Here is an 18,504-nt window from a genome sequence, read left to right on the forward strand (position 1 = left end):
AGAATCAGCCTTTCTCACCTCATCAGTGGGGCACCCTCCCTCCTGTGGCAGATCAGAGGGTGATTCTTCTTCATCTCATTTGGTCTCTGCACCTGCTGTCTCGGTGGCCGTTCCCTCCTGCCCTTACGGCCTCTCTGCCCTGAGTTTCCAGGATACCACGCCCTGCTCTGGCTTTCTGTACCAGATGGCTGCTGTCTCCCAAACTCCTAAATGGAAGCACCACTGCAGGGCACAGCCCTTCTCTCTCCAGACTCACTCCCAAGCAGTCATGTCCAGCCTCATGGCTCTCATGCCCTGAGGACTCTCACGTTGCAAGCGCCAGCTTGGACCACCCCCTCAATCTCCAGCTTATATATTCGTCCAGCTTTCTCTTCCTAATCTCTACTTGGATACCTAACAGCATCTCAAATGTCACGTATCCAAACAGAACTCGATCCCTCCCTGTGCCCCCAGAAACGCAGAACCTTCAGAACCTGCTCTGCCCGAAGTCGTTCCCATCTCTCTCTTTTTATTTCTATAGAGACAAGGTCTCACTTGGTTGCCCAGGTTGGCTTGGAACTCCTGGCTTCAAGCAGTTCTCCTGCCTCGGCCTCCTAAAGTGTTAGGATTACAGGTGTGAGCCATAGCGCCCAGCCTCCTTTCCTATCTCAGTAAACGAGAGCTCCGGCCTTCTACTTGATCTGTCCAAAAACCTTGGAGTCAGCCTCGATCTCTCTCTCTCCCACACTCCAAATCAGACATATCTCAAAATCATCTCCTGAACATGTATTCCAAAAGCGTATCCCCAATCTGGCCATTTCTCAGCCTCACCGCGGCCAACATCTTTGTCTTAGTTCCACAGCACCCTCCCCACTGAACCCGTCTCCCTCCTTGTGTGTCTGCTCTCCATAGGGAGCGTCCTTTTTAAAATTGAAGGCAGTTCACGTCTGTCTTCTGCCTAAAACTTCAGAGGTTCCCTCAATTCCAGGCGGAGGCCAAAGCCCTTCAGAGACTTTGGAGCCTACAACGCCCTCTGTGATGTAGTATTCCTGTCTACCCCTCCAGCCATCCTGACCCCCTGGAGCTATTCCTGGCACACACCAGGCCCCCTCCTGCTTATGAGGTGGCTTTGCTATTTCTCAGTCTGCAGATAAATATGTAGCCATTTCCTTCACTCCCTGTAAGTATCTGCTTTCTGCTCAAATGTCCCCTAATTCACCTTGTATAACATAGTAGCCCTTCCCCTTGCCCCAGGTGATCCCCACCATGTTTACCATGTTCAGTCTCCAGCGAACCAGTCTCCATCTGAAGGGCCATCTTCTCCACTCCTCATCAGACAAGCTCTTGGACTTGGTCCATTTTATTCTCACCTGCACTTCTAGAACCTAAAACCCATCGTAGTACTTGAGAGGAACTCAGTGAGTGAATAAAAGTGGATCACAGCTCAGTTTTGGAAACAAAAGCCAAATCACTTACCTTGATTAGAGTTGGTGTCAGCCGTCTCTCCTCAGATAATACTTGAAGGCTCAGTACGGTGGCGCACACACTTTGGGAGGCCAAGACAGGAAGATCACTTGAGCCCAGGAGCTCAAGGTGGTAGTGAGCTGTGATTGTGCCCCTCAGCCTAGATGACAGAGTGAGACCCTGTCACTTCAAAAAAAAAAAAAAAAAACTTTTTGTCTTGAAGTCTACCTTATCTGTTATTATATAGCTTTTTTAACCTTCTTATGCTTACTATTTTTTTTTGGCCCATTCACATTTAACCTATCTCTGTTTATGTGTGTGTGTGTGTGTGTGTGTGTATATTTTTTTTTTTTGGAGATGGAGTTTCGCTCTTGTTCACCAGACTGGAGTGCATTTGGCACAATCTCAGCTCACTGCAACCTCCACCTCCCAGGTTCAAGCAATTCTCCTGCCTCAGCCTCCTGAGTAGCTGGGATTATAGGCGCCCACCACCACACCCAGCTAATTTTTGTATTTTAAGTAGAGACGGTTTCACCATGTTGGCCAGGCTGGTCTGAAACTCCTGACCTCAAGCGATCTGCCTGCCTCGGCCTCCCAAAATGCTAGGATTACAGGCGTGAGCCACCGCGCCCGGCCAAGTTTTGAGTGTTCTTTATCAATTCTGGAATTGCTTTTATTCTGGAAAAGTATGGTCAGGTATTGTCAGTGGCTACTCAACATGTTTTCTTTTTCTGGCTTTTCAGTAGTTTGTGATGTACATAGATAAGGATTTTGTTGTATTTATCATGCTTGGGGTTTCCTAAACTTCTTGCATCTGTAAATTTCCTTTTCCTCACTGGGGCTCTAATTACCAATATATTAAACTTAACACTCTTCCACGGGTTTCTGAGATTCTGTCCATGCGTCCCCAGTCCTTTTCCTCTTGTTGACCAAGCTGGAGTGCTGTGGTACAATCTGCCTCCTGCGTTGAAGCGATTCTCCCGCCTCACTCAGCCTCCCGAGTAGCTGGGACTACAGACAGGTACTACCATGCCTGGCTAATTTTTGTATTTTTGATAGAGATGAAGTTTCACCATGTTGGCCAGGCTGGTCTCAAATTCCTGACCTCAGGTGATTCGCCCACCTCAATCTCCCAAAGTACTGGGATTACAGGCGTGAGCCACCACGCCTGGCCAAATTTTTTATATGTGGTCCAGAGTTTACACGTTGGTCCAATAGGAGCTACTCAGCCACCACTGGAAGCAGAACCTCCTTAACTGACTAACTTTTGAAGTCTTCACCAACTTCTTTGGAAACCTCAGTTAAGGACTGAGATGTGACTCTCCAGTGACATCTGGAGGAGCCCATTCCTGTCCTCTCCAGCCTATGACTAAATGCACCTGTAGGGGATGTTGACCCTGTGAAGTGTTCCTCTTGTTGCTTTGGCTTGAGGTCAGCAGACCCTGGGATCTTTCTTCTGTCACAGTGTCAGATCCATCAGCCAGACTTTGGAACGGGAGGCCAGCAGAAGGCGGTGGACTGTGAAAGGAGCAGACTGCAGGCTCCTTTAACTCACGGCTGCACGCAGCACAAGTTCTCTTCCTGTGGCTGACACCCCATTGCCCTTCCCTGGAAAACCTGATTCATCTTGGCTGTTTTTTTTTTTTTTGTATTTTTCCCCAGGCTCAACAGGGCCAGTCAGACATACTTCTTCCCTATTCACTTGACGGACCAGCTTCTGCCCAGCGCCGTGTTCTATGCCACCATGGGGCCTCTAGTGGTCTACTTTGCCATGCACCGTCTGATCATCAAACCATACCTCAGGGCTCAGAAAGAGAAGTGAGTTGACACGTCATGGGCATGTCACTAGCCAGCCCTGTGCCTCAGTTTCCTCACCCTTAAAATGGAGAGGATAACAGAGCATCCTGCGTCGGGTGATGAGGAAACCTGAATTAATTAATGCCTGTAAAGCGCTTAGGCTGATGTCTGGGCCACGATTGGTAAATGTTAACTATTTCTCATCATTGTCAGTAGTTGGACTGCTGTTATCTCTTCATTTGTAATTCTTACTCTTAGAAAGGACTGGAGTTTATAGAAGTGTTGGGCCTCGGCTGGGCGTGGTGGCTCACGCCTGTATTCCCAGCACTTTGGAAGGCTGAGGCAGGTGGATTACCCGAGGTGAGGCATTCAGGACCAGTCTGGCCAACATGGCGAAACCCTGTCTCTACTAAAAAATAGAAAAATAGCCGGGCGTGGTGGCATGTGCCTGTAATCCCAGCTACCCAGGAGGCTGAGACAGGAGAATTGCTTGAACCTGGGAGGCAGATGTTGCAGTGAGCCGAGATCGCACCATTGCACTCCAGCCTGGGTGACAGAGCAAGACTCGGTCTCAAAAAAAAAAAAAAAAAAAAAAGTGTTGAACCTCTAAACCATGGCCTCAAGAAATAAAAAGTTTTCCTTTTTCCTTTCCCGGCACTGAGTTTAAGAGGAATGCGTTCTGGATTCTTATATGAGGGGCCTGCATTAACTATAGTCTTGAAAGTCATAGAAACGCAGTTTTTTTGCAGTTTCTTAGATGATCCATTGGGGCATGCCATGAAACCTAAATTATTAGTGCAAGCATCTCTACAGAAAACTGGGAGCTGGTATAGATTTGTTACTTTATAATATCTCATTTAGTAAAGCATTGCACTTAGAGAATCTCAGATAAAGGAATGAATCTCCTCTTCTGGGCCCGTCTGGCCTTTGGATTCAAAATCCTAATTCCCTAGGAGGCTTGAGGCTTAGAACAAGACATGTGCTGGCCCAGCCTTCTCTCAGAAGGGAGGACAGGCATATGCTGACCCCAGGGCCCATACTTTGTTACAGGAAAGCAGATCTATGTGTCTAAAGTGGTATTAGTTGTTCCTACCAAAAGTGTTACTTAACAACTCATGCCTGTAATCCTAGCACTTTGAAAGGCTGAGACAGTAGGATCACTTGAGCCCAGGAGTTCGAGACTAGCCTGGGCAATATAGTGAGGCCCCCATCTCTATTTTAAAATTAAAATTAAAAAAATAATAATCCCACAAGGTTGGTGGGATCTCCTGAAATTCTCATGTGGCGGGGTCTTCTTTCCAAAGAGACTGACAGTCGGTGTTCCGTCAGCTCGGTGAGGAGGTGGGGCAGAGACATCTAAGGGTAAAATGAAAGCTGCCAGCCTGTGACTAACAGACTTGCCTGAGACTGTCGTGGGAATATTTTTTAAAGTTCTAGAACTGAACTCCAGTAAGATCACAGACTGTTTGCTGGGCTTGGGTCCAGCACGGGAGGGGCTGTGTTGGCTGGAAGCTGGGCAGCACCACGCTAACGTGGGGCTTGTGTTCCTCTCGCGTAAGGGAATTGGAGAAGCAGAGGGAAAGCGCCGCCACCGATGTGCTGCAGAAGAAGCAAGAGGCGGAGTCCGCTGTGAGTGTTGCCCTGCCGTTCTTAAGCGAGGGCTGTAGGGGACACACTCCACACCCCACATGTTGGTCTCAGGGCCTTAGATGGCAGACTTCTCTTCTCCAGCAACTTGGCTCTCTATTTAGTCTCTATTGTGGGATGCGGTGCTGGGCTCTGCAGTCCCTGCCCTGAAGATAATTACCCTCCAAAGGCATAACAAGGGCTTTTTTTAAAGTGGTGAGTATTGGCCTCTTTTTCTTCCCTCTGAGTGTTCTGCCTTTTACTGAGCAGGAGGGAGCAGGCTTCCTGGGTAAGTGGCGAGCATACTGCCAGGTGGCCATGGGCCGTGTGCGTGGCCTGGTGAGCACATGCCTGTCTGAGGGGGCGGCACAGCTATACCCAGCAGAATGGCACCACAGGAGAACACAGGTCCTTTCTCAAGAGGAGCTGGGATTCCAGCTTCTCCTGTGAAATCTCTTTATTTTTAAAGCTGACAACGCATTCAGTGTTTTTTTATTGGGTCAACAAATCCCACCCACACATTAATGATCCCTAGAAAGGGAGCTCCCACCGGTGGCCACGGGAGGGTCATGCCGTTTCAGGTGCTTCTCACCTTCTGACCCAGAGCTGCCTGCCCTAGGTCTAGGAGTTTCAGAGTGAGCCACTTGGGTAGCAGAGCTGTCAGGGCGCCCATTCCCTTCCTTTCCAGGCCCTGAGCAGGTATGTTGATGTGGACAAGACTGCCTGCCTGTGGCCCTCTGACCAGAGGTGGAGCAGGCCTGGTGGGGCCCTGACTGTGTCATCCTTGTTCTCTGGCAGGTCCGGCTGATGCAGGAATCTGTCCGAAGGATAATTGAGGCAGAAGAGTCCAGAATGGGTGAGAACATGTGTCCTCTCTTGGTCCAGGGTGGGCACTGGGGGTCTCTAAGCCACACAAGGAGGTGCCTGGAGGAGGCCTTCCTCTACTCGGAGTCTGTCCTTAGGCCTCATCATTGTCAATGCCTGGTACGGGAAGTTTGTCAATGACAAGAGCAGGAAGAGTGAGAAGGTGAAGGTGATTGACGTGACTGTGCCCCTGCAGTGCCTGGTGAAGGACTCGAAGCTCATCCTCACGGAAGCCTCCAAGGTACAGCAGCACCAGCCACCACCTGCCATGTGCTCACAGATTTGAACAGGCTGGGTGCAGTGACTGAGGCCTATAACCTTAGCACTTTGGGAGGCCAAGGTGGGCGGACTGCTTGAGCCCAGGAGTTAATCAGCCTAGGCAACATAGCAAAACCCTATCTCTACAAAAAAAGAGAAAAAATTAGCTGGGCATGGTGACATGCGCCTGTTGTCCCAACTGTTTGGGAGGCTGAAGCGGAAGGATTGGTTGAGCCCAGGAGGTTGAGGCTACAGTGAGCTGTGATTGTGCCACTGCACTCCAGCCTGGGTGACAGAGCAAGACCCTGTCTCAAAAAAAACAAACAAACAGTGGTTTGAAGAATAGGTTCAGTCTGACAAGGACAGCCTGGCCCCTTAAAGTGGGATCTTTGCCGTCATCAGCATCTACTGCATGGGATGCTGCCCAGCTCCTGAGTAGTACCCACGTTGGAGCTATTTGCTTCATTCAGTCATTTCTTTCACCACTCACTCAGTAAGGATTTACTGAGCCCCTGTATGTGCCAGCCACACCAGCAAACAGAACACACGCCTGCCTTCATGACATTTGATTCTGTTTATTTTTGCCTCATTCCAGAAAGCATGAGTTCACTTGTAACATGTGTGAGTCTTGCCTCTGGGGCCTGGGGCATGGACCATCCAGAAGGATGAAAATGCAGGTTAGCTCAGGCCAGAGAGCTCCTGGCACCCTAGAAGTCATCTAGTGGCCCTGTCTTAGTGTGAGGATAGGGCCTTTATTAAGAAGCGAGTTTTGGCAACTTTTTCAAATTCTTGTTTCTTTTTCTTCAAGCCCCAAAGTTTGCATCTCCCCAGGGAATGTCAGAGCCTGTGCACACTGCCCCTCTGGTGGTAGTAAGGAGGAGTGCTGGTCTTAGACCATCTGGAGTATTGAGAGTAGCAATTTGTTTGTTACAGGCTGGACTGCCTGGCTTTTATGACCCGTGTGTGGGGGAAGAGAAGAACCTGAAAGTGCTCTATCAGTTCCGGGGCGTCCTGCATCAGGTGATGGTGCTGGACAGTGAGGCCCTCCGGATACCAAAGCAGTGTGAGTAGCCGTCCCTTCGCAGTCACCAGCTAACGGGGGCGGGGACCTCGAAGCAGCTGCTCAGTGTGTGGGCTGCCAGCCACCTTCCTCAGCTGCCCGCCTGGGAGCAGAGACGCCAACTAGCCCTTGATCCGTGATTCACTCAGAGCCCATGATTTGTGCCCTAAAAAGGGGGCTGGGGCCCTTTCACAGGTAGAATTAGAGTGAGCGCTTTGGAAACTGCGGCTTGAGTGGCGGGGGATGAAAGCAGACCTCCATGTTCCAGAAGCAGTTGATTTTCAGCAGCGGGTGCTCTGCCTCGCCTGGGCCCAGCCAGCTGCTGGTCCAGGTGACTGCTGAGCCCCATCAGTAGAAAGGTGCATGGGAACGGCCACCTTCTGATCACCTGTGTCTGTCTTTTCCTTTACAGCCCACAGGATCGATACAGATGGATAAACTGCCAAGAACCAGATTTTTAAAAGGCTGCAAAAAATCTTTTCCTGGGAGTCTACAAATTTGGAAATGGAAAAAACCCCGACATCAGATGTTTTTATTTTATATTATTATTATAGGAGGTGGCACCATTATCAATTATGTGAAGGGGCATGCGGACACCCCAGCTTTTGAGGGTGCTGGGGGTAGGACTGAGGCAGCCCCACTGGAAACCAGACTGCAGCCTGGCCCATGGCTGTTTTCCCAAGGACCAGTTCCTGGAGGGAAGGGCCCTGGCCCTGACTCTGCTGGGTCCCCTGAGCACGCGTGCTGACCGCAGCCTGCCGCCCTGTAGTTCTTGGTTAGGTCTGGAGGTGTTTGTGGAACACCCTGCCCTCACCACAGGAGCGTGAGCCACTTCTGAAGTCCACGCTGAACATGCGAAACAACCTGAAAAGCAGGCAGGCCTCCAGGTCAGGGAGCCTCTGCTGCGTTGACTTCCCACGACCACCTCCTCCTGCTGAAATATTACTGCTTGAATCTGGAGCAGATTGCGGGTTTATAAAACTGCTTTTTATCTGAGAACAAACGGGTTTGGAAATTAGTCTTTTTTCCCCACTCCCAGAGCTGCTCAAATCATTCCACCGGCCCCCTCGGCTTGGGACAGGGTAGTGTAACTCCCTATCCCAGGGCCTAGCCCTGACACAGGTGGCTTCCCGTATCCCTGTGGGAAAACGCCCTGCCACCAGTGGGCTTGAGCTGGCCTGTGTCCCTCCACCGCCTGCACCACCCACCTCCGGAGTGCAGTGCTGGGCAAGGGCAGCTCAAGAGGACAGGACCAGGCGCTTGGCAAGACATCAGACACACCCAACCCGGAGGCGTGGACCCCAGGCCTGGCCCGTGGCACGCGGTGGGTGGCACTGCAGCTCCCCGCTCCTGCAGGTCCAGCGTCCTCACAGGAACACCAGGGCCTGTGCTCCGGAGCCTTCCTTCAGACCCTTCCTCCACGTGCCCACTTGGGATGCAGAATGCGGCGGAGCCAGGACCCCCTCCACGGCCTGGGCTTCGGCTGCAGTAAAGTTACGTGAGGCCTGTCTCACGGGTCCTGGAAGTGGCAGCCATCAGTTGCTCTTGTTGACCCCTCCCAGCAAGCACTGCACAGGTGGTGGCTGAGACAGCTGGCGCGGGGGGCCCCAAGCTGCGCCGGCCTCCAGCCCACCCACAGCTGTTGCTAAAGTCACGCCTCCCTCCCAGCACTGGTATCTGAGTAACGGCTAAGAACCTCCTTCCTCTGGTTTTGAAAAGCAGTTCAGGTTGTCCAATTCTGTAACATTCATCTCCATTTTTAAAAAACGTTTCTCTGACGGCCCCACGGCCCGAGCCGCGGTGAGCGTCGTGTTGCATGAGCCTGGGCCCCGGGCTTCCCGTGCGCCTCTGCCACAGGTGCTTCTGGGCACCCATCCTCTGCGTTTCATTTGCAGTCGACTGTACAGAAGGCACTCACCACAATAAACCTTTCCTGAAAGCAGAGGCTGGCGCTCTTCCGTGTATTGTGTGTTCATCTTCAGGAGGGAGGGAACCCCTTCCCCAGAGGCGGCCTCCCCATCCTTCACTCCTCACTCAACCACAGGGCCTCACGTGAAGCTGGGGTTCCATTTTCTACATTAAACATTGCCTGAGAAATAGACCCCAAGTTAGGAAATCAGGCTAGAACTTTTCTTTAATTCACTAAAGCTATAAATTAGACAAAATAGGAAGTCAGTTTTTTTTTTTTTTCAGATGGAGTCTCACTCTGTCACCCAGTGACAATACTGGCAGTGGTGCGATCTCGGCTCACTGCAACCTCCGCCTCCCGGGTTCAGCTGATCCTCCTGTCTCAGCCTCCCAAGTAGCTGGGACTACAGGTGTGTGCCACCACACCTGGCTAATTAATTTTTGTCTTTTTAGTAGACATGGGATTTTACCATGTTGACCAGGCTGGTCTTGAACTCCTGACCTCAAGTGATCTCCCCACCTCGGCCTCTCAAAGTGCTGGGATTACAGGCATGAGCCACCGTGCCCGGCCATGGAAGTCAGTCTTCTTAGCAGAAGGAATCACGGTACTAGAGAAAATGATGGGAGCGACACCGTATAGAAAGATACTTTATTACACTGCCCACTCACACCAGGCCGGAACAGGAGTCAGTCACTCCTTAGAACCCCGAGCGGCTGTCCAGGCTGATGGAAGAGGGGCCTCCCTGAGGAGCATCTCCCACACTGGGGCTTCCAACGATCTTCGCTCTGCGTGTGCTGAAAGGACAGCGTCCAGAATCAGCCTCAGCCTGGACTTCTGTTACCATGGGAGGATAAGCTTGTCATGCTCACAGATGTGCACTCCTAGTGCCACGCCTCTAAACGTCCCCCAGACGGCGTCGGGGCTCTCGCCGGGGAGCTTGGCTACTGTCTGGATCCCCGGCCAAGCAGGCCTCATGGCCAACTTTCTCAGTGTCCACAGCAGACAAAAATGTCCACAACCAGAGCTCCAAAGCCCTGCCGGCCCTGGTGCCACTGCCACCTCTGCGTCCGGAGCCTGTGGGGCTCAGCTCTGCTGCTCTGGCCCAAGTCTGGCCTGGAGTCCCCGGTGCCCTTTGCAGGCACGGAGGCGACTGGACATCCTTCGCATCACCAGCCTCTGGGCCTGCAAGCGCTTACGGAGCTTTTCATTTTCCTTCAGAGTGAGGAAGAGTTTTTTCTTCAGGGAATCTAAGTCCAAAAGGGCATAGCTGTGATCAGATGGCTGCTTGTTGGGGGGCCTTCTCAGGCCTGCAGGGCCAGTCGGCTGGCCAACAGCCTCTGTTGCTTGCGGCCTCCGTGGTGAGACCTGAGGACAGGGGAGTGAGAGCCGAGAGCTGCATCACCAGCAGGAAGGCGGGCCATGGTGAGCAGGCCACCAGACACGCACCCAGCACAACCCCAGGGCAGCCGGACGCTCCTGGCTGCTCCCCCAAAATCCAGATGTGCCCACACCATGGTGGAGAATTTGACTGGGGAGCTCTGAAACCCAGGCTGCACACCCTGCCTCGGCCACACAGGTCTCATGGTGGGTGCTCACTGGTTTCCATTTTGTTTGGAGCAAGTCATCTTGTGTCCAACCACAGACCACCTTTGCACTCAGTCTTACCTGTTTTACGGGGTCTTCGGCATTTGGGGGCAACTGAAGCTCTTCAAGTGCAGTGTCCATGTTTCTCCCAGGACTGTCCTCTCCGGCCCCCACCTCAGGGAGGACCTGGGAACGGCAGGGTGGAGTCAGGCACTACAGCCCTGCAGATGCAGGGCCCTCCTGCAGCTGCTACTTGTCCCTCTAGGGGAGTGGCAACAGCCAGGGACCAGCTCCAGGGTCTGTGCCCCTCCACAACCAGCATCTCCCTAGCACACACCCTGGAACTGAACTTTTTTTTTTTTTGAGACGGAATCTAACTCTGTCACCCAGGCTGGAGTGCAGTGGCATGATCTCGGCTCACTGCAACCTCCGCCTCCCGGGTTCAACCAATGCTGCCTCAGCCTCCTGAGTAGCTGGGACTACAGGCACCTGCCACCACACCTGGCTAACTTTTTTTTTTCTTGAGATGGAGTTTCGCTCTTTCGCCCAGAGTGGAGTGAAGTGGTGCGATCAGCTCACTGCAACCTCCGCCCCCTGGGTTCAAGTGATTCTCCTCCAGAGTAGCTGGGATTATAGGCACCCACCACCATGCCCCAGCTATATTTTTGTATTTTTAGTAGAGACGGGGTTTCGCCAGGCTGGTCTCGAACTCCTGACTTCAGGCAATCCACCCACCGCAGCCTCCCAAAGTGCTAGGATTACAGGTGTGAGCCACCACGCCCAGCCTAATTTTTGTATATTTAGTAGAGATGGAGTTTCACCATGTTGGCCAGGCTGGTTTCGAACTCCTAACCTCAGGTGATCCGCCTGCCTCAGCCTCCCAAAGTGCTGGGAATACAGACGCGAGCCACTGCGCCCAGCCCGGCTAATTTTTATATTTTTAGTAGAGATGGGGTTTTTACCATGTTGGCCAGGCTTGTCTCAAACTCCTAGCCTCAAGAGATCCACCCGCCTCAGCCTCCCGAACTGCTGGGATTATAAGCGTGAGCCACCTCGCCCGGCCCTGGAACTGAACTTTAAGCAATCAGGCACGGCCAGGTGCGGTGGCTCCCGCCTATAATTCCAGCACTTTGTCGGGGCCAAGATAGGAGAATCCCTTGAATCCAAGACTGGGCAAGACAGCAAGACCCCATCTCTAAAAAAAAAAAAAAATTTTAATTAGCTGGGCATGGTAGCACATGATTGTGGTCCCAGCCACTTGGGAGGCTCAAGTGGGAGGATGGCTTGATCCTGGGAGGTTGAGGCTGCTGTGAGCCATGATTGCACCACTGTACAGAGCCTGAGCAACAGAGTGAGACCCTGTCTCAAAAACAAAGAAAAAGGTTGGGCGCAGTGACTCACATCTATACTCCCAGCACTTTGGGAGGCTGAGGTGGGAGGATGGCTTGAGCCCGGTAGTTTGAGACCAGCCTGAGTAAAATAGCAAGACGCTATCTCTACAAAAAAAAAAGTGGGGGCCAGGCGCAGTGGCTCACACCTATAATCCCAGCACTTTGTGAGGCTGAGGTGGGTGGATCACCTGAGGTCAGGAGTTCAAGACCAGTCTGGCCAACGTGGTAAAAGCCCGTCTCTATTTAAAAATACAAAAATTAGCCGGGCGTGGTAGCGGGCATCTGTAATCCCAGCTACTTGGGAGGCTGAGGCAGGAGAATCACTTGAACCTGGAAGGAAGAGGTTGCAGTGCACCGAGATCACACCACTGCACTCCAGACTGGGTGACAGAGCGAGACTCCATCTCAAAAAATAAAAAAAAAAAAAGAAAAGAAAAAGGGAATCAGGCACCATCCCTACTAGCAACTGAGATTCTTTGATATTGAAAAGAAGGAAGCTGAGAGGTTTGGGCCTTCCCTCCAGAAAAACAGGGAATCCAAATTGGCATATGAGGAAAGGCGACAGCCCTGCAGGCCGGCCTTGCTGGGAAAATCCCGCCTCCCTGTCTCAACCCACAGCATAATTTAAACGTTCAAGTACCTGGCCCGGTGCACTCACCTTTTCTTTCTGAGAAGAGCTGGCATTTCCTCTCTCACTGGCCGGGTCTGTGTTCTCCCTCACCTGCTGCAAGAGACACACACAGAGTGGATGCAGACCCCAAGAACCCTCAGAGCTCGGGGCAGGCCTCGGGCATCATGCTTGTCCCGCTGCTCGGCCCACTGCGCGCCACAGTCAACGAACAGTTACTAAATGAAACTGACCTGAAGCTCAACCCAACTCACACTGCCCACTTGGTGTGCTTCTCTTTCTCCAAAGATGCCCTCAAATCACGGTCAGAGTGCCCTGAATAGGTCCCTGTACAGCTAGGGACCCATCTACTTCCTATGTGTCACCCCAGGGCCTGGCACCTGGCCCCATGACCGCCAGCAAGCGGCAGAAGCCCAGCTCACCACTCGAGGTGCCACTGACGCAGAACCTGCAGCCCCTGGGCCACACTGGGGTGGGGCCCACAAAGCAGAGTTGGCAGAGGCCGTACCCAGCTTGTCCCCACCAACCCGGCACTGGAAGCACTGAGGGCTACAGTGACAAACGTCCCCACTCCCAGTGGCTCAGGTGTCATCTTTCCAGGACAAACGTTATCACAAATACATGAAGGTGATTAAAGTGCTCATCTATGGACACATACCCCGAGCACCTGGGCTGTGCCAGGCAGCATCCTGGGTGTGGGGCCTGAGGCAGGGAAGGCAGCCCCTGCCCTCATGGAGATTCTGTTCCAGGGGAGAAGACAAAACCAATGAGGGAAATAGGAAGGACAGCAGGGGCCAGAGGGGCCAGGAAGACCGAGGGGCAGGAAGGGGTCGGAGGCAAGCGGGGGTTTGAGGGTCCAGAAGGGCTTCCTGAAGGAAGGGACTGCCAACCTGAAGAGGTTGAGGCAGACTGCATGAGGCTATCTGGGAAGGGTGCTGGGGAGGACAGATGGGGCAGGAGCTCCCAGGCGGCCGCTCTGGGTGTGTTTGCTACGTGGCCGCCTTGTTCTTCCCATCGGCTCCACTCTCCACTCATGGATCCCTTTCCTCTCCCCATAAATCCACCAATGCAGGGAGTTGCTGGCCTGTGGCTTGTCCCGCCACTGCTCTGCCTGCCCACTCCACGTGGGTGCCCCGTGGCCTCTCATCCGAGCTCAAGGCTTCAGCATCCAACTCTTCGTGAGCCCCCTCCTGAGCCAGGCCCACACATCCCGCCGCCACCAAGGCAAGCTTGGCTCACTGCAACCTCTGCCTCCCAGTTCAAGCGATTCTCCTGCTTCAGCCTCCTAAGTAGCTGGGATTACAGGTGCCCACCAACACACCCAGCTAATTTTTGTATTTTTAGTAGAAATGGGGTTTCAACATGTTGGCCGGGCTGGTATCGAATTCCTGCCCTCAGGTGATCCGCCCAGCTCTGCCTCCCAAAGTGCTGGGATTACAGACATGAGCCACCGCACCCAGCCATAAAATAATTCATTTTTAAAGTGCCTTTAATTTATGACTTCTCTTAAAGCCGAGGTCATGGCCAGCAGGGCCACAGGGCTGTGGATCCCAGAAGCGTGATAGTGCTGTTGTCACTGTAGTTCTTGGCCTTGGCTTTTCCCACACATGCCGCCACCCACACTGCTCCCAACTACTGGTAAACAATGCAGGCTGGATGTGACCAGACAGAAGGCGCAGTGCCCTCCTACCTGTGTGGGGTCCTGAAAGGCGAACACCGTGGGCACAGCATTGTGCTTCAGGTTCTTGCGGTTTCCAAAGGCGCTGAAGCACTCTGGCCGGAAGTGCTCGGAGCAGATGACCGTGTGCTGCTTGGGCTTGAAGTTGCCCCGGCCGATGTTCAGCACCCATTCCTTCAGCAGCTCCGGGCGGCTGAACGGAAACCTAAGGGCAGAGGCAGGGGGTATGAGGCCCAGCAAAGCTGGACCCAGCGCCTCAGAGTCATTCGGAATTTTCACATCACTGCAGAGTACTTCCCTGGACAGCTGTGGACGTTTAGTCCTCTCAGTTTGTTAAATCACATCTAATTTCTGGAAGCTTCTGTCACAGCTGTTGAAGCACTCTTAATAGGAAACCCGAGACCACGAGCATGGCCAGAGAGCCCAAGTGAGCTGTTTCTGATGCTACATTTGCCAGGAGCCTACCAGGAGCCGGGCCCTCTTCTTCGTGCTAGGGATGGGGGGTAATGATATTCTGGAGCGGGGGCACAGCGATGAGCCACACAGATGTGGACGGTGTCTTCTGGGGATGACAGCTGCTCCAGAGAACAGACAGAGGGAAGCCCTGGGGTGGTGAGGAGAGTCAGCTGAAGGGGTGATGTTTGAGCACAGACCGCAGGAAGTGGCAGCACAAGCGATGCAGGCTTCAGAAGGGACAGCAGGAACGGCCACTCACGCAGGTCCAGCTGAGACAGCAAGAGGGAGTGGGGACTGCATGACGCAGGGCCCTGAGCAGCTGGGGGAGTCCCTGGAGGCTCTAGACAGAGGTGAGATGGAACCTGAGTCCACCCTGGCTGCTGTGGGACCAGGCGTTGGCAGAAGTGGTAATGAGAGGGCAGATTTGGATGTATTTTGAAAGCCATGCAGTAAGGTTTGCCTGTAGATGGTAAAATTGAGAAGGAAGGAGTTTCATGTTTGAGATAAAATTAAGTTACAGGACGGCAGGTTAAGGGGATCAGAAGTTTGTTTTGTAGCGGCTGAGCATGGTGGCTCACGCCTGTAATCCCAGCACTTTGGGAGGCCAAGGCAGGCAGACTGCCTCAACTCAGGAGTTCAAGACCAGCCTGGCCAACATGGTGAAACCCCATCTCTACTAAAGATGCAAAAATTAGCCTGGCATGGTGGCGCACTCCTGTTATCCCAGCTACTTGGGAGGCTGAGGCACAAGAATCACCTGAACCACGGAGGCAGAGGTTGCAGTGAGCCGAGACTGTGCCACTGCACTCCACCTGGGCAACAAATTGAGAGTCTGTCTCCAAAAAAAGAAGTTTGTTTTTTATGTCAGGAGTTAAATTCGAGGTGCTTTTTAGGCTCTCCATGTGCTGGGGTGACAGGCAGCCACACGCATCTGGAGATGTCAGTGTGGAGACTAACCCTGTGGAACCGATAAGCCTGGGTGAGATGGGCCCCTGGAGAGCAAGTGTGGCTAGAAGCCAACCCTGGGCCGTGGCCCACACCCCAGGGCTCCAACACTTAGTGCTGGAAATAAGGAGGATCCAGCAAAGGAGACTGAGAAGAGACACCTGTGGCCACGAAGTGTACCAGACGTCATGCAGGAAAAGTGACCCAGGCTCAGGGGTTAGTTGTGTGAAATGCTATGCAATCAATTAGCATCACAAGGCTCACTAGTGATGTGACAGAGCTCTCGTGGGAGTGGAGGGAACGACTTCAAGAGAGAAGGCGCGGCAATTCCATCCCCAGGTACATACCTGACGGAGGCAAAACAGATAGATGCACCGCAACACAAGTCCCACCAAAACTGGCCAAAACAATGTTTTTTTGTTTTGTTTTGTTTTTTGAGACGGAGTCTCGCTCTGTTGCCCAAGATGGAGTGTAGTGGTGCGATCTCGGTTCACTGCAACCTCTGCCTCCCAGGGTCAAGTGATTCTCCTGCCTTAGCCTCCAGAGTAGCTGGGATTTCAGGTGCGCGCTACCACGCCCGGGTAATTTTTGTATTTTTAGTAGAGACGGGGTTTCACCATGTTGGTCAGGCTGGTCTCGAACTCCTGACCTCAGGTGATCCACCCATCTCGGCCTCCCAAAGTGCTGGGATTACAGGCGTGAGCCACCACGCCCAGCCTCCAGAACAATGTATTTGTCATCCAAAAAATGGGGCCACCCAAATGCCCTTCAATTGTAGAACAAATCAGTAAATTCTGGCACTTGCATTCAATGGAATATTATGTGGCAACGAAAGCGAATGAACTGCAATCCACTCTGATAGCGGGTAGGATAGGGTTCCCTTTGGGCAGGAGAGAGGAGGAGGACCTGGGAGGGGGTCCAGGTGGGGGGTCTTCTCGGGGGTAGTGATGTTTTATTTCTTATTTCAAGATAAGGTATCGCTCTGTCACCCAGGCTGGAGTGCAGTGGCAAGATTATAGCTCATTGCAGCCTCGAACCTGGGTTAAAGCGATCCTCCTACTTCAGTCTCCCGAGCAGCTGGAACTACAGGGGCACACCACCTTGCCTGGCTAATTTTTTTAAATTATTTGTAGAGATAGGGTCTCATTCTGTTGCCCAGGCAGGTCTCGAACTCCCAGGATCAAGCGATCCTCCCGCCTCGGCCTCCCAAAGTGCTGGGATGACAGGCTTGAGCCACCGCGCCCAGCTGGTAACGTTTCAGTTCAGTGGCGTTCACTTGGGGAAAACTCGCCGGGCTGTATATTTATGATTCGTGTATTTTTCTGCATGTACATTACGTATACTTCAAGCAAAGCATTTATCACAAAACAGAGCAATGGGAGCAGAGCGAATGGGAACGATGAGCACAAGCCGCCCTTCGAAGATGTGCCCAAAAGTAGGTAGAGAAATGGTGCCGTGACTGGACCTTGGAGAAAGCGCAACTTTAACCAAGGACGATTGCTCCTGGGCCGGGCCAGGCCGGGCCGGGCGAGTGCAGGAGCAGACTCCAAAGTCTCCAGCATCCTCCCTCGACCCTGCAAAGTCCCTTCCCACTGCCGGGACGCCCCGGGGGTTCCACTCCTCCACTGCACCGCCCAGGTGCCGGGCTCCCTTCAGGACCGCGCGCGGCGGGAGCTGCAGGGGCCAGGGACACAGCAAACCCCGGCCGCTGCCCGCTAGTCTGTTCAGCAGACACCTGTTCCGCTCCCTGCGCGTCCCGGCCCCGGCCCCGCCAGGTGCGCCGCTGCCCCTCCGTCCGCCCCTCCCCGCATCCCCGCGGCGGGCGCAGCGGCGCCAGCCCCTCTGGGCCCAGGACCTTGGCCTGTCCCCGGGCCCAGCGGCCGCACGCCTTCGGGCCTCCCAGGCGCTCCCGCCCGGCGCGCCAAGGCCTCAGAGTCGGTCCGCGGACCCCAGGTCTGGGCCTCCCGCGCCCCCGGGTCCCCGCCTCTTACCGGTGGAAAGTGAGCTGCTTCCTGCGGCTGCTGTAGCGGTTGCAGCACTGTCGGGCCGCGCACGACTTCGGCATCTCGAGCCAGGCCCGGCTGCCCCCAACAAAGATGGCGGCGGCGGGGCCTGCGGAAAGGGGAGGGACCTGCGGGGAGGGGCGGGGCCGCCGAGAGGTGGTGACGGGCCTGGCGCGGCTCCAGGGCGCGCTCATCCTGCCATCCCAGCCACCCGCGTCTCCCCAGGGTCGGACGGGACCCGGGGCGCCACGTCAAGGGGTGCTCCAGGCCCCAATTCAGGCCCGAAACCCCAACTCCTAGCCTTGGGCCTGTGCAAGTCTTACCCCATTCGCCAATGCCGATCGCCTTTCACCTCCTTGCTTTAAGCACCCAACCAGGACACATAGCCACTCACAGGCTTGGACAACTGGAAACCAACGGCTAACCCCTCAGTGTTTTAGGGCTTTGAATTGTGAATAGGTCTGGACTCCTCTGACGTCACTGGAGGTGGTACTAGTTGGCCACTGGTGGTGTCAGTTCAGAGGCCAGACAGCTCACTGCCTTAAGTTTGGTCACAGGGAACCCCCAAACGTGAAGAGGCAAAAAGGGCAACTCAAGGGGAGGGAGATTCCTGTTCAGGCCTTGCAGAAACTCCGAGGAGGCTGCAGCTTTCTCAAAGCAGGCTACAGGGAAGGCGTCATCTTGTGATCTTGTGAGAAGAAAAAAAAAATCGGCCAGGCGCAGTGGCTCACACCTGTAATCCCAGCACTTTGGGAGGCCGAGGCAGGCGGATCACCTGAGATCAGGAGTTCAAGGCCAGCCTGACCGACATGGTGAAACCCCATCTCTACTAAAAATACAAAAATTAACCGGGCATGGTGGC

General features: G+C 53.6%; 2 protein-coding genes across 5 annotated transcripts in view; one reads left to right on the forward strand and one right to left on the reverse strand.

The window, feature by feature from the left end:
• DNAJC11 (DnaJ heat shock protein family (Hsp40) member C11) overlaps positions 1–8,990 on the forward strand; it is a 68,127-nt gene extending 59,137 nt beyond the window's left edge. The window contains exons 11-16 of the mRNA XM_054441225.2: positions 3,106–3,261; positions 4,800–4,869; positions 5,665–5,722; positions 5,829–5,971; positions 6,922–7,051; positions 7,461–8,990. Of these exons, the coding sequence (XP_054297200.1) occupies positions 3,106–3,261; positions 4,800–4,869; positions 5,665–5,722; positions 5,829–5,971; positions 6,922–7,051; positions 7,461–7,486 (583 nt within the window). The 3' untranslated portion in view covers positions 7,487–8,990. The remainder of the gene's footprint in view (positions 1–3,105; positions 3,262–4,799; positions 4,870–5,664; positions 5,723–5,828; positions 5,972–6,921; positions 7,052–7,460) is intronic.
• Positions 8,991–9,591: 601 nt separating this feature from the next.
• On the reverse strand, positions 9,592–18,240 carry THAP3 (THAP domain containing 3). 4 transcript variants are annotated; one of them, XM_054441246.2, is made up of 6 exons: positions 17,966–18,217; positions 17,631–17,770; positions 14,251–14,443; positions 12,591–12,653; positions 10,623–10,727; positions 9,592–10,322 (listed from the first exon to the last, which is right to left on the reverse strand). In XM_054441246.2, exons 2-6 carry the CDS (start codon positions 17,702–17,704, stop codon positions 10,041–10,043), a joined length of 717 nt encoding a protein of 238 aa, XP_054297221.1. In that variant the 5' UTR covers positions 17,705–17,770; positions 17,966–18,217; the 3' UTR covers positions 9,592–10,040. The 4 variants fall into 4 exon arrangements, with proteins under 4 accessions (XP_054297221.1, XP_054297212.1, XP_054297242.1 ...); XM_054441237.2 differs by having other exon boundaries at positions 12,591–12,656; positions 17,966–18,066; XM_054441267.2 differs by lacking the exon at positions 10,623–10,727 and having other exon boundaries at positions 17,966–18,240.
• Positions 18,241–18,504: the final 264 nt, after the last annotated feature.

The sequence above is a fragment of the Pongo pygmaeus genome, chromosome 1 (genome assembly GCF_028885625.2).
Source record: "Pongo pygmaeus isolate AG05252 chromosome 1, NHGRI_mPonPyg2-v2.0_pri, whole genome shotgun sequence".
NCBI lineage: Eukaryota > Metazoa > Chordata > Mammalia > Primates > Hominidae > Pongo > Pongo pygmaeus.